This window comes from Tyto alba, unplaced genomic scaffold, assembly GCF_018691265.1.
Source record: "Tyto alba isolate M040663 unplaced genomic scaffold, T.alba_DEE_v4.0 Super-Scaffold_45, whole genome shotgun sequence".
NCBI lineage: Eukaryota > Metazoa > Chordata > Aves > Strigiformes > Tytonidae > Tyto > Tyto alba.
This window is the reverse complement of record NW_024881321.1, coordinates 19,718,967-19,732,950: the sequence shown is the minus strand read 5'-3', so window position 1 is coordinate 19,732,950 and position 13,984 is coordinate 19,718,967. Positions and strand designations below refer to the sequence as shown.

The window sequence follows — 13,984 nt, the reverse complement described above, 5'->3', positions numbered from 1 at the left end:
GGTGCATTTAGGGGCTCGTCGCTCGCTGGCCCCCCCTTGCCCTCCGCTCGCCGCTGAGGCGGGGTGTGTGTGTGCGTGGGGGGGGAGCTGCGGAGCGGCCGGACCGCGCTCCCCGGTCAAGGAGCAGCGAGAGCGGGGCCCGTAGGGAGCAGCCGCTGCTCGGCTGGTTCCGCCCCCTTCGTGGCGCTGGGCCTCCGGCCCCTGCCAGGCGGCCTTTGCCGAACCGGGAGGCGGCCGCGGCCTCGGCGGGCGGGAGGAGGCGCGGCGGGAGCCGGGGTCCCGGCCGGCGGGGCGGCGCGGACCCCGCCTCCGCCGCTGTTGTTGCTGCTGCCGGGGGGGGGTGGGACACCGGGCCGCTCTGGATGGTGGTTAAAATGATCATAGAAAACTTCGAGGCGCTGAAATCCTGGCTCAGCAAAACCTTGGAGCCCATGTGAGTAGCCGCGACCCTTCCTCTCTCTCTCTCTCTCTCTCTCCCGCCCCCTCCAAAATAAACGTTCCCTGGGAAAAGACGGGGATCCGTAGGGGCGGGAAAGGCTGTGCCGGGGAGATGCCCTCCCTGCGCCCTTCTCCCCCGGCCGCCTCCTGCGGGGGTTGCGTCGTTCCCCCGATCTCCCGGCGCCGTTCTCGGCCCGGAGGTAGGACCGTCTTTCTCCGGAGGAGGCAGCTTCCCCCCCCTAGCGACCGCCTTCGTCTTTCCCTTTGTAGCCCAGGGAGAGCGGGAGATAATGTGTCTGCGTGTGCAGCTCGCCGTGCTCCGGCTCTCAGCCCCCGTAGAGGCCAAGTTAGTAACCACGGCCTGCCGCCCTGGCCGGGGACCCTCTCTGGGAGAGCTCAGGTGCCATCGGGACGTCTTCCAGGATCGTGGGGTCTGTGCCCAGTAGCTTTTTCTATCGAGTGGTCGCACGTCGTTCTCAGTCGTTTTGAGTATTTGACGCTCTTGTTTCCCTGCCCCCGAATAAAAATTGCATCAGTAAAGCGCTTGGGAGTAGGAGCCCTAGAGAATAATTTGCATATTTGTGCATACCTGCTTGGCTTCTAAGCATAACATTCATGTGAGTAATTGGGCCTCTTCTGCAACTAGTCCATGTCTTCCTTCTCTGATATTTTAGTGGAACCAAGATGTGAACTTTGTTTTAAGGGTTTTGTTTTCTGGCAGTGTGGTGTCTATAAGCGTTTTAGGTCAAAGCATGCACTTGACTTGTCATTCTGAAACACCATTTTAACATGTCTGAGTTAAATTGCTGGAGCCTCATTTGAGTCTAGAACTAGAACTTGTAAATTAATTCTGGTATTAACTTTTCTTCTGAGATGTTTGGCTGCTGTTGGTTTTACTATGATGCTATCAAATGGGGAAAAAAAAAAAAAGTCTGCTTTATAGCTTCCATAGCCATTAGTTAAGCGTATGTATGCATACGTATAGTTTGTATGGCTTATGCTGAAATAACTTGAAAAAAGTTGTGAAATACTGGGACATTTTAGGGAGAGATTCACTTGTGTTTTGAGGGGGCAGGTGTGGTGTTCTTTTTTATCATAGGGCCTAACCCAAACCACACAGAAATAGATGATTCTTGAACTTAATTTCAGTGGACTTTGAATTAGGCCTGCAGAAAATTACACTGATTGCCTTCATATAAAAGGTTTGATCCTTCAGACTGTGATAGGATTTTTTTTTTTTATTTATTTGCAAAAAATCCCCAAAACATCTTATTCTTGTAAAGGTGTAGTTTTGGGTAGGTGAATTAATCTTCTCTTCGGTCAATGTCAGGTAATAGTAGAATAATAGAGCACATTGGTAAGGTAATATTAGAATAACAGAGCACATTGTGTTCTGTGGTAATAGATCCACCTAGTCCTCCGGTGCAGAATGCTCCCTGTGAGTCTCTGGATACCTTCTTGCATGAATATTCTGTTAATGACAATCAGCAGTTTGATATCGATATTTAGCATGCTGGTCAAGAGGCTTGGTACAGACTTTAATTTTGGAAGATCTTGTTATTTCCAAAATACATGTTCGTAATTTGAAATTATAAATAATACACACCTCTCTCGGTCAGCAGCTGGAGATTGGTATGTTAGCTTCAAACAGTTTACAAGGAGTATTTTTAAATTCTCTGAAATCTGAAACTGGAATTCTGTTAGTGACATTTACAGGAGGGCTTCAGCTGACTTCAAAATCCCTTTATTGAGTAAATACATAAGGTTCTTTGGATTTTGCAGTTCTGTATCCAAAGTTAATTGTCTGCAGTTTTTCCACAGTTTCTTGAGAATTCAGAGCTTATGTTTAACTTCACCAGTGAATAGTAAATGTTTCCTATTGACAAGATAAAAAATATTGAAAGCTTGCCAGATACTATTTAGCTGGAGGTCAGTATGGTTCCTCAGACTTTCCCCTCAAGCTCCATTCATTAGTGATGTGTAGTAGAAACTTCTTATTCTGGTAACAAACTCGGGTTGTTCCATGTTTCTCAATTTGTTTGACTATTGAGCTGTGATACCTGCTAGTGATAGTCAGTAGTTAAAGGGTGAAATTTGAATTTTCAGCTTTTGGAATCAATGCAGTTTTCTGGCTTTTAGCACTAAAAAGACCATCATGTTTCTGTTAAGTATGGTGTGTGATCAGTTCAAATTCAGTTCTCAAGTTGGAAGACTATGTCATGGGGTAGGGAATTGCTGACCTGGAGGATGTTGAGTTCTCTGAATTTTTAGCTTTGGGAGGAAACAAGCCAGCAGGGACTGTTAAATTCAACTGTCATTCAATTTTGTGCAGTGTCCTATGTAACTGCATTATTCCAATAAATGTTGGAAGTGGTGGAAAAGTATGGTAATTTCCTAGCAGTCAAATACTCTTGGAGCTGCTTCTGATCTCAGCTATCTGAAATGTGTGCCTACAGCCATAGCTTCTGGCTGTATGAAAATTTTAGCGTGCAGTTACTTCTAAAGAAGTAACTTCTAAAGAAGTAACTGCTGTTGGTGCAGTACTAGAACAATGAGGCCCTAAGCGCTGGTTGTCTGGAGACCATAGCCTGAAAATAATTTTTGACTTTTCTTTTTAATGAAACAAAAAAATGTGCCAACTGTTTTTATCTCGTGGCTCTTTCACAAACCTTTAGCTGCAAGATAGGCAGCCAAATTTCCTAACTAGACTGAGGAAGACACCACTCTATTAGATCATTATGAAGGTGGTGTGTTGATAGTTTTAAGGGGAGAAGTGCATTTCAGAAGATATATAAATAAATTTTATACACACATATATAGGTCTATATTTGTGGTAGTTATCTAGAGCTGAGTAGTTAAAACATGCTTTATTTTCCAAGTTGCCTGTTTCCAAGTAGCTAGCAATTTTTAGTCAAGATGTATAGCTTGTCCCAAAGGCCTTAATATGTGTACATTTAAAATACAGTGTTTCAGAACTAGAAAGCAGCAATATCCATAAAGATTGTTTCATTTTATCATTAAGTCTTAACTTTAAACTATTTTAAAGCATGAGCAAGAATGCTAACATTTTAATGTAATGAAACAAGTGTGTTACATAATTGTATGGACTGCACATCATTTGGTTGTTGATTTGCTTTCATATGGTGCCTTTGGGAAACACTGTTCATAGGCAAGAATGTTTGGAGGAGAGGGGTGATGGAGAATTTCATTTTTGGAATTTTTTTTGTTTGTTTCTGATGGGTTATTGTGTTCTCTTTTGTTTGTTTTGGACTGCCCTAATGCCTTTGGCAAAGTCTTGGTGACTCTCCACACAAACAACTCCATGTCTGAGTTTGGTCTTGTTGCAGCGAGGTAGAAACTGCAAATGCTACCTATCGTGCTGGAGCATTTGCACAGTCCAGCTCTGCTTGAGGGGTGATAGTTCTCTAGTAATTTCCTACTGCTCTTCAAAGAGAGGCTGCTTTTGTGGTTTTGGAAATAACTCTTTGAGCAGCTCAGTATAGTGTACAGAGAATTACTAAATATGCACACAGCTATGTGAATGTAGTAACCAGTGTAAACAAAGTGGCAAGAGTAATTTTTTTGTGCTGTGGCTGCTTTGTATTTGACTAGAACTATCTTGTATGTTCAACTCCAGTCAGCTCGGTAAAGAAGGCAGTTGTCAACAGTCTTCATTGCTTTCAGACAGCAGTATGCTTAGTTTCTAGTGTTGTACAGTTTGTCTTGTCCATGGCATGGCTCCTGTGAAGTATTTGAAAATAATGTTAAACTGGGAATTAACCTCATGTCTGTCACTGCTAATTTCTGTACTAACAAGGTCCTCACTGAGCCGTATCCATTGTGATGGGTTTCTTTTCTGCAAAGCCATTCCAGATTCTATATAAACTGTGTATATAATCCTTGCTAGAATATCAGGATCTGGCTTGACAAAGTTCCAAGTAGCGATGTCTTTTTAATCTTTTTTCTTGAATTTGTTTGAATCTTTACCTGTAAAAAAATGAGCTCTTTCGTACTAATGCTGCACTCACCATTTTGCCATTGTGATATTCTCCCCCTTGCCCTAATTCTTTAGAGTGAAACATTTTCTTGTTTTTTAATTACTTTGTGTAAAATAAATTTAATTAAAATCTTCTTTTGGCCCACTGAATTTTACTTACAACTTGATTAAGGCTCCCATATCTAATTTTTTCTACTTTGCTGTATTTACATTTTTAGGAAGGTTTGTTCATATACTAAATCAGACTTGCAAGGAAGATGAAAAAATAACTAAAACAATGTTTATGCAGTATTTAGGCATACCTCTTTAAAATAGAAAGGATTTTTGCATTGGTTAATTCTGTAAGTGATCATTGTGTTGTAACTACTTATGTCAGAGGGAATAAAATCCAAATTGTTTAAAAATATTTTGAGTATACTTGTAGTTGGAATATTTCGTGTCAAACAGTATGCTCTGGTGTTCAGTTATGCCTTCAGTGTTCTATTTTTTTGCCATGCTTTTCAGCCTTTTTTTGTTAAATCTCATCACATTTTTTGGCTGTTTGGATCTTTACGTAATGAATAATAAGTTACTAGTTAGTTATCTTTATCCAGTTACATAAAAAAGGTTTAACAGTGGTGTAAGGAATATGCTAATAAGCCAAGATACTGAGAGAATAAAAATAATGTACAATGCAAAACTTTGTCATTCCTTTCCACCTATATGTGGCACACCATTCTCCCAATAATGTTAATTGGCCCACAATGAGGTTTTACTCGTTTGCCATGAAACTTCCTAAGAAGTTCAAAGGCAGTAGATGATGTTTCTCTTCATTTCACTAGCTCTGATAACACTTTACATTAAGCTGTTTATAACTAAGATAAATAAAGCACAAATACATGCCATTGGTATATCACACTCATAACACTAGTGAAGTTACTTTTCTACATCTGTTATGAAACTTGATAGTTTGTTCACCTGACTTACGGGGAGCTGCTATATTTGTGAAGTCAAGGTTCCTAACTTAGAGTGCTGATACTGCTAAGCTTCTGTGTAAAAAAAATTGTGATGGAATTAAAATATTGATATTAAGAAGTATAGTTGAAAGTAGAAAATAAAGAGGAGAAAATTGTTCATGTCACAGAAAACCTCTCTTGTTCTTATGCTGAACATCAGCAGTGAAATGAAGCCCCTTGGGTGCGTTGCAAGTCATAGAGACACTATGATGATTTTTGCTTTCTATGTTAAATAGTGTGTTGGACAACCTGCAAGCTGACAGCTGTTCTGCTTGAATCTAGAGGTGGCATTTTAAGCTGCTGGTTACTGGTTGAAGCTGTATGAACATGTCAGATCTGGGTATCATGATAATTTACAACTATTGTAATGACATCAGTAACTTATGTAACAGCGTTGGAGGCTGTTGCATTCCTCATTGCATATCTATTACTTTAAGTACTGTTAAAAGAGTTAGTGAAAGTGAGCATTGCAAGAGTGGTCTTTCTCATCTACAGTAGTGTCTCAAGATAAAAGTTGGATCTTACTGAATGAGCCTGTCATTCATTTTACTAATTGAACACTAGCTTTTTATAGATTTTTTTTTTTCTTAGTAGCAATGCAACAGAATGGTACAACTGCCTTAAATTAGACTAGCTGCTCTGCCCAGTATGCAACGTATGTTCTTCTGTACCCACTCAGCCCTGCAAATATGAAGCACATCCCTCAGCCTTCAAGCATAACCGTGTCCACCCTGGTTAATGTCAAGAACTGAGCAGTATTCTAGAGACGTATAAATACTAATCTTTAGGCAACAAAAATAGACTCTGAAATTTAGGTTGTAAATTCTCAGGATCAGAGTATGACAAATAACATGCACCTACATGTTACTTCCTTTACAGAAAGACCATTCACTGCCTGGAGGCCTTCAGACATGCTTTTGCAGTTGCAGTGTATTGTTGGAAGTTGCAGGACTTGGAGCACCTTTTTACTCTGTACATTAATTTTTAAAAAAATGAAGAAAAAACACCCCTCATGTAGTTTCTTATACCATCTTAAAGTATAGTGTGTATGCACTAGCTGTGTCCAAGATGAAGTCTTGATTGAGGGTTTTGGCGTTAAACTTGAGATAAAGCCAATGAAAAATATCTGGAATTAGCAAGTACTGTTACATTACAAGGAAACCTTATGGAAGTTTCTTTTCTTTCCTTACTCCTCTCCCTCCCCCAAGCACACTTTTTCTCCTGTGTGAGTAACCCTGTTCATTTGTCAAAACGATCAGATTAGTTTGACAGCTTCAGCATGAGAATTTCTCCTAGATGATAAAAAGGTTATATGCCTTGTACTTAAACACTACTTATGTATATCTCGCTTTGGGAATTTGCATACATTTTCCAAACATTTTCACCAGAGGGTAGACTTTGGAATACTAGACTTTTTTCCATAGAAAGGGTGTGTGGAAAAGTGTCAATTTAGTTATATTGGCAAAAAGCTTAATAAAATTATTTTTCTATGTAATGATTGAATAATTGTCTAATAACTGTAAAATCTAAACAACGGTTTGTTTTATCATGCGAGTGAAATTTTTAGCAGAACAAAGCATCCTCTTGTTAAACTGATTTCTGTAGTGTTTACTACAGCACCATAGTACCAGGTCTGCACCAAGTACTGTAGATACTACTTTTAAAAAAAAGACCAGAAATAATTACTCTTTTAAGGGTCCAGTTCAAAGTAGTTACTTTGATTATTAAGAACTGACTTAAATGATGAGTTGCAGCACGGGGAACTTCATAGCACTGGGGATGTGGGTTCTTCTGAGAGGAAAATATCTGGGTTTAGATATTTCGGACCTTTCCTGAAGCTAATTAGTTAATATTTTTAAAGGCTTCAGCTTGGTATATATGTAGGAAGCCCAGAATACGTATCTTTACTCATTTTGTGATTTATTGGGAAACATTCAAGGAAGTCAAATTGCAGTAGGATAGGCAGAGTTAGTAAGGTATTTAAATATTTGAATTTTTCAGGCCTATTACCAACTTCACAACTATAATTCTTGAGTCTGCTTGCTGTTTTTTAATTCCTTGCATTTCTTCTTCCTTCTCTTGGTTTAAGAATTCATCAGGTGTGTGTTTGTTTTGTTTGTTTCCCCCCCCCCCCCCCCCCCCCCCCCCCCCCGTTGGTATGAGTATTCAAAGGGGAGTCCTAGTGGCCTTTTATTTGATGTTTGCTTGGTGAAGAGTTCAGGGCCCTGTTGAGGAGACATCCTCAAATTTCTCAGTTGATAATAGAATATTTAGTCCAAGAGAGACTTTCAGATCTGCCTTCCCTTTTGATACCTTTTACATTAAAAATACTCAAACAGCATGTTTTGTCTTTCATTTAAATGTGTTCTTTTATATATTTGATGCTTAAACACATTCTTAAGACACTAACCTGGCAAAATATATCTCAACAGAATGTACTCAAAGTTTGTGCTTATTCTCTCTTAAGGCTTGAAAGCTATTTACTGTATACTTCTATTCAATATCTTTTAAAATGGTTCTTCTTCAATGTTTATGTACAAAGGTATTTTGCTGGATTAGCTTATCTGCCTTTTTTGATTACTTTTAGCTATTTTGACAAAGTCTAAGTCAGTATAAGGTCTGTTGTTAAGGGGTTTTGTATGTACAGCTACAACAGTAACATGTATTCAGCATCCACTGCATTTGTAAGTTAAGGCTGATGCCTACAATTGCATGGTGATTATAAAAATCGAAGTGGGTTCTCAGAATGTATTTAGTATTTTATATTTTAAAATATGTAAATCTGAGCATTGGAAACAGATTGAGTGGTGTTTAATGAATTACAAAATATTAAAAAAATAAAGACTGTATAGAGAAGTGAATCCTTTTCAGCCAAATTACTTTCCCCTTTTCAAACGTTAATCATTAAAAATAATATATATTTAAAGTTTAAATTTATTCTTAGCAACTTCAGCTTTCTCTTCTGCTTTATTTTCTTTATTTGAAATGGTAGTTTCAAATAATACTGCAAAACCGGATGAGATCAGAAACAAATGTGTTTTAACTTTTCTATGAGGTTTGTTGCAGTTGTGAACTCTTGCTCCTACAATTGAACAAAATATTTGATTGGGTGTTACTTTCCTTTTAGAAGCTTTTCTCTGGTGGTTAGCAGCTGAAGGTATCCAGATCATTCTCTGAAGAACATGTAGAGCTCTAGCAAGAGAATTCTTCCATCTATGCCTGTATATTAAATACTGTTTATTAAAGTAGGATTACAAGAGCAACGTCCCTTGTTTAATGTAGAGCAGTAGACACTGCATATTCACTGACTGATAGAGTACAGACTCTGCAGGAAAGCATTACTAGAGGTAAAAACTTTTATTATTACCAGTTAGGATCATATATTCAGAAAGTGGGCGTAAGAAAACATGCTGTGATGTTTAATGGTAGCAGGCACTGGGATGTACTTGCTGCAGTGAAAGTGAGTTCAGATCACTTGTGCCAACTGGTTTTTGCTTGTTAAAGACAACGTGCAACACAAAACAGGAGGATAAATTTATGTGATTACTGATGTTTATTACTGCTTGCAGCACATGCCTATAAATTGAGGGGTTGTAGATGCAGGATTTAAAACTGAGAAATGTTGTTTCACGTGTTTCAATGCATGTGAATGTTTTACTGGTAGCCAAACTTTAGCACAAGAATGAAGTTACGTCTAACTTCTGTCACAATTAGAAGGCACAGATTTCATTTATGCTCAGATCTATGGTGTACCACACCATATTTGAGTTAAGCCAAGGATTCAAACTTGTACCCATCAACTGAAAGTGCATATCATTCAGTGAACATGAGAATTGAAATGTAAATTTATTTTTAATTTTGAATGCAACTTAGACTATTTGAAAGATGTAGGCGGTATTCTGATTTTTCTAATTTTTCTGAATTGTCAGTGGAAGACTTTTCTCCATTAATTTTATAATTGCAAGAATAGAACATGATATATACTGTATGATAAGACCGTGTGCTACACAGTATTTTTTGATGCCATCAGTATGGGTGCCTTTTCTGTTTTCTTTAAAGTGACATTACTTAATAAAATGATGTTGACTGTAAGAGCACAAAATACAAGACGGTCTAGCAAAACTGATAAAGCTAGCTCAAAATGGTTGAAAAATCATTGTATGCACAACAAAGATACAGCAAGCATATTGCATTATACAGAGGCTGCTAACCTGTAAGAAAATACTGTCAAACTAGAGAACATAAAATGTTGATTATCAGTAAAACTCAAGGTACCTGTAATCCAAACTAGCAGATTTCAACTAAGCCAAAGGGTGGAGAATTTATACACAACATTTCAAAATTCAGTTATAATGAAAAAGCAGAAAGGAATTGCTTTAAAAAAAAAGCAGATCTCCCCCAAACAATACCATTGACAATAATCTAGAGAACTATGATAGCTATAAAGAACAGAATTTTTCAGGCAGACCTCCTGTATTCACAGTTCTGTAAAGTTTAAATTTCTTTTTTACTTATTTTCCGCTACTTCAGGTTGCTAGCAATTTAGTTTTAGCATCATCTTAAAAAAAAAAAAAAAGGCATTTTATAAGAGTCTGAAAAACTGTAAAATGTCAGACTATAACCATATTAAATTTATGTAAAATACTAGCTAAAGAAACAGGCATGGTCTTCACAATAGTGTGGAGAAAACAGATCAGTTTTTTGTGTGTTTTTTCAAGCTTTGAACAACAGATATAGAAGAGGAGACTTCTGTTTCAAGTCAGTACATAAAAAAGGAAGTCAACCTTTGGTTGCATAAAGATCATTTGCAGTTTAATTTTAAAAAGTAAAAGAAGAAATCACATAAAGTCATATTGTTAATTTACAAAAGCATTTTCTCTGTCTTGCTCTACCACAAAATGCATTGTATTCAGTATCACTTAATTAGCATCAGTTTGAGGTAATTTGTCTGCTAGTATTTCTGAAAAAGCAGTATTTGTTGAATACCCAAAATACAGAGTTTTAACGTGAAAGTGTGTAACTTCTGTTGTGTACAGGGGACTTCCTACACTTACATAATGAATAATAATAGAGTTCAGTATGATTGTTTTGCATTGTTCATATGCGGTTGTATCGCATACAGCATGATAAATTCTAAAACAGTGCCACAGGAGAAAGTGATTCTGTGTTTTGGGAATTAAAAGTACATTTATCTTCATTTTTATTGAGAATATTTTCTGGAGAATATCTTGGAGTTTGGTGGATATACTCAAAATCTGAGGTTCTGGGGTGGACAATATTGCTAAGATTTAAAAAATCATCATGGCGCGGAGGGGTGAAAGCACTAACTGTTGTTTTGAAACCTGTTTTGTTTGCCTGGGTTTGGGGTTTGTTTTTTGTTTTGGTTGGTTGGTTTTGTTTTTTTTTGTTGTTGTTATGTGTTTGAAGTCTAGTTGACTTTCCAGACAAGATTTTCCATTTTCTACCCTGCTCATGAGAGAGGAACTACTTTAAACTGAATATGAGGTTGTATAGCCACTGCTGTAGGAGCTGGAGAATTAAAGTACATTTCAGTAACTAACAGCAGTGGGTTTTACCTTATAGACTGACTCTTCATTTTTCCTTTTTTTTTCTTTTTTTTCCTCTCACTAAACTTTGAGTACACGTATCATCATTTAAATTGGTTGTAGCAGATTCTGAACAGTGACAGCTGACAGTATTATCAGATGAGAACCAAATTTGTAGAAATTGAAATTTAAAAATTCAGCTTGTAATGCTTTATCTGATTTTCATGGAGAATAGAAAGGAGAAGAACTGAGGATTGTCATGTGGAAATTGTCCCCTCCCCCTCAAATCGTTTTCCTGTTATGACTATAGGTATATTGTATGAAAATAGCACACTAATTTTCTGAGGCATGATTCAGCTTGAAACTGGGAGAGGACTGAAAATCTGTAGTGACAGTGAAGTTGCATTAAGGAGCAGTAAAAAAAATAAATTTTGCAAATTCAAGCATTGAGAAGTTACGAAATGATGGCCTTAGGGCCTCCTCATTGCAGCAGGTGATGAGCACTTTGTTCAACATCGGGCTTTCAGGTAATCTGCTCGGATGATGTGCTTGGGTGCTAGCAGCATAAAGGAGATCGTGCAGTCCTGCGGCTCTCGCTGTAGGAGGTTATGTGCCTGCTTCAAAGATGACTTGGTGCATGGCCAGCATTTTCTTCTGGATAAAGGATTGTTAAATCTGAACTGGGACAAACCAGTGATAGTTGAAGAAAAACATTCCTGAAGAATTTTCAATTGGTGTGCAGTCTGCTTTTTCAATTAACAGTATATATTTGCACTTTGTGGGTTTAGTGTGTGTGGCTTCTGGAATGTTGACTGCTTGTGAACTCCCATCTCCTGTATTTATAAATAATACAGACAAATACAGAATACTGTGCTGTGTCCCCTAGCAGCTCAAGTTGCATTTTACAACATGAAATTCTGCTGCTGTCTGCTTTCTAGAGGATGCTGAGTTATGTTTGAAGGTCTGACCTTTAACTTCAGAGCCCTCTGTGCTGGGCCCAGGCTATCCAGATCTGAGGATGGATGCCAACAGATCTGCTTCATTTACTTAGGGGACGTTTGCATGGAGGATGTTCCTTGCTGTTCAGGAGATCATTTCTTTGGGGAGAGGATGGTGATGGATTTGGTTTCCTCTGCCCAGTGTCTAAAATATATGTCATTTAAATGATCAACATTAAGATTTATAATTAAGCTTGAGCATTGAAATGCCATTTGTTTCAGTGTAGAAGAGATTGGAACTGCTGTTTTATTTCTTCATTGTGACTAGTAGACTTCTACGCTTGAACAGTATTTATGTGATACTCCTATTCAGAGCCACTCCCTGACCACAGTTTAATTTTACCTGTTTTTCAGTTATTTTTGCCAGAGAGGGTGATCAGTTAGGATGCATTAGTGCAATTTTTTCCCTCTTGTTGTTCTTTAAAACGCTGGTATTAACTTTGTTCACCACTCAAAAAAGCTAGCTGTCTGTATCACGTGACCAGTGCCTGTGTGTTAAATCCTGACAGGTTTTGTGGGGTCTGAGGTCTTCCTTTTGGTTTATGCTAAATAACGGGATTAAATGATTTAAGAAAATGCTGCTGTTCTGCCTGATAAACCAGTGTCTCCCCATTTCATTGGTTACTGGCTTTGAGTTATGAAGCGTGAAATGGTTTTCTGCAGTATTCCCACTTGCTTTGGCAGGTTTTACTCTGTAACACCACTACAGAGTTCATTATAGATTACTATTAATGAAACATTATAATAAAATTCTATCATTTTGTATTACATAATACTCTATTTAATGTGGCTATACAGCTTACTCTGTTCTAAGTTCTTTGTTGATGTGCAGGAGACCACAAGCTTCTATACTGAAGTGCTCCATATTTAATTTTAGATTGAATTTAGATGTCTAAAATAGATAAAGATCCCCTAAATTTCCCTTCATTGACTGTGTACCTCTTATGGAGATTTCTGTGATGATATTATATGAACATTTTTTCCTTAGGCTTTCAACATTAAGATTTTTCAGTTAATTTGCTTTTTATGGTGTTGATATGTAGGTAGTAATACAATTCTTTAAAAATGTATTTAAGAGAAAGTCTCTCAGAGTTGTGAGGGTTTTTTTATAGCATAGATCACTTCTGTTCACTGTGAACAGAATTTGTAATTAGGTAGGCTGACTTTTTCCCAGTAAGAGTCACTCAGTATTACACTCAGAATTACTGATTTAATCATTGGGAAATTATGGAAGTATTGTATTTGTAATTGTTTTTAGGACTATTAGGCAGTTGAGGCTGTTTCATTCTAAATAGTTCTAGTTTGCTATTAGATACTCTGTGCAATATTGTCTGGAAATATTCTAGGCAACTGCTTTGGTGGAAAAGAAGGGTGATACTTAGCAATCTTGCATATCTGAACTCAGTCTTAAAAAATACTCCTAAGTGTTTTTCAGTTACTTTGTCGGGAAACGTTTTGGTCCTCTATATGTATTGGCCATACTAGTTTCAGACATTAACTTCCATAATTGAATTGCTTCTATTTTTTTATTTTTGTGTTTATTTATTTTAAATTAATCTATTTGCAGATGTGATGCAGATCCATCTGCCCTAGCTAAATATGTTCTGGCTTTGGTAAAGAAGGATAAAAGTGAAAAGGAACTGAAGGCTTTGTGTGTTGATCAGTTGGATGTATTTCTTCAGAAAGGTATGATCTTTGTCATAACAATTAAGCTTGAGTGAAAAGTCTGCCTTGTTTAATTAATTCAAACAATCTTACCATAGAATTGTGTATTTATCGCTTTATGGGCTTCGTTACTTTGAAGTGTGTAATTCTGTTTTTGTGAAGTAATTTGTTTTTAAAAACAGGTGTGTAGCACAATATGTATCTATTAGGAATTTATTTTGTGTCTATTGGTATTCTTGGAAGAAAATTGATAATGTTAAGAGTTATTACCGTAAACAGAAGTATATTGGAGCTCTGTGTATATTCTAGAAATATTCTTCCAGATGTTTTATTAAGAGACATCAA

At 37.5% G+C, this 13,984-nt stretch overlaps 1 protein-coding gene across 3 annotated transcripts in view; it reads left to right on the top strand.

Annotated features, from left to right (window-relative positions):
• The first annotated feature begins 1 nt into the window (after position 1).
• The window catches only part of RBM26 (RNA binding motif protein 26), a 56,675-nt gene continuing 42,692 nt past the window's right edge, over positions 2–13,984 (top strand). For all 3 annotated transcript variants that reach the window (XM_032999555.2, XM_032999556.2, XM_032999554.2), the window contains exons 1-2: positions 2–433; positions 13,542–13,660. In XM_032999555.2, the coding sequence (XP_032855446.1) occupies positions 363–433; positions 13,542–13,660 (190 nt within the window). In that variant the 5' untranslated portion in view covers positions 2–362. The remainder of the gene's footprint in view (positions 434–13,541; positions 13,661–13,984) is intronic.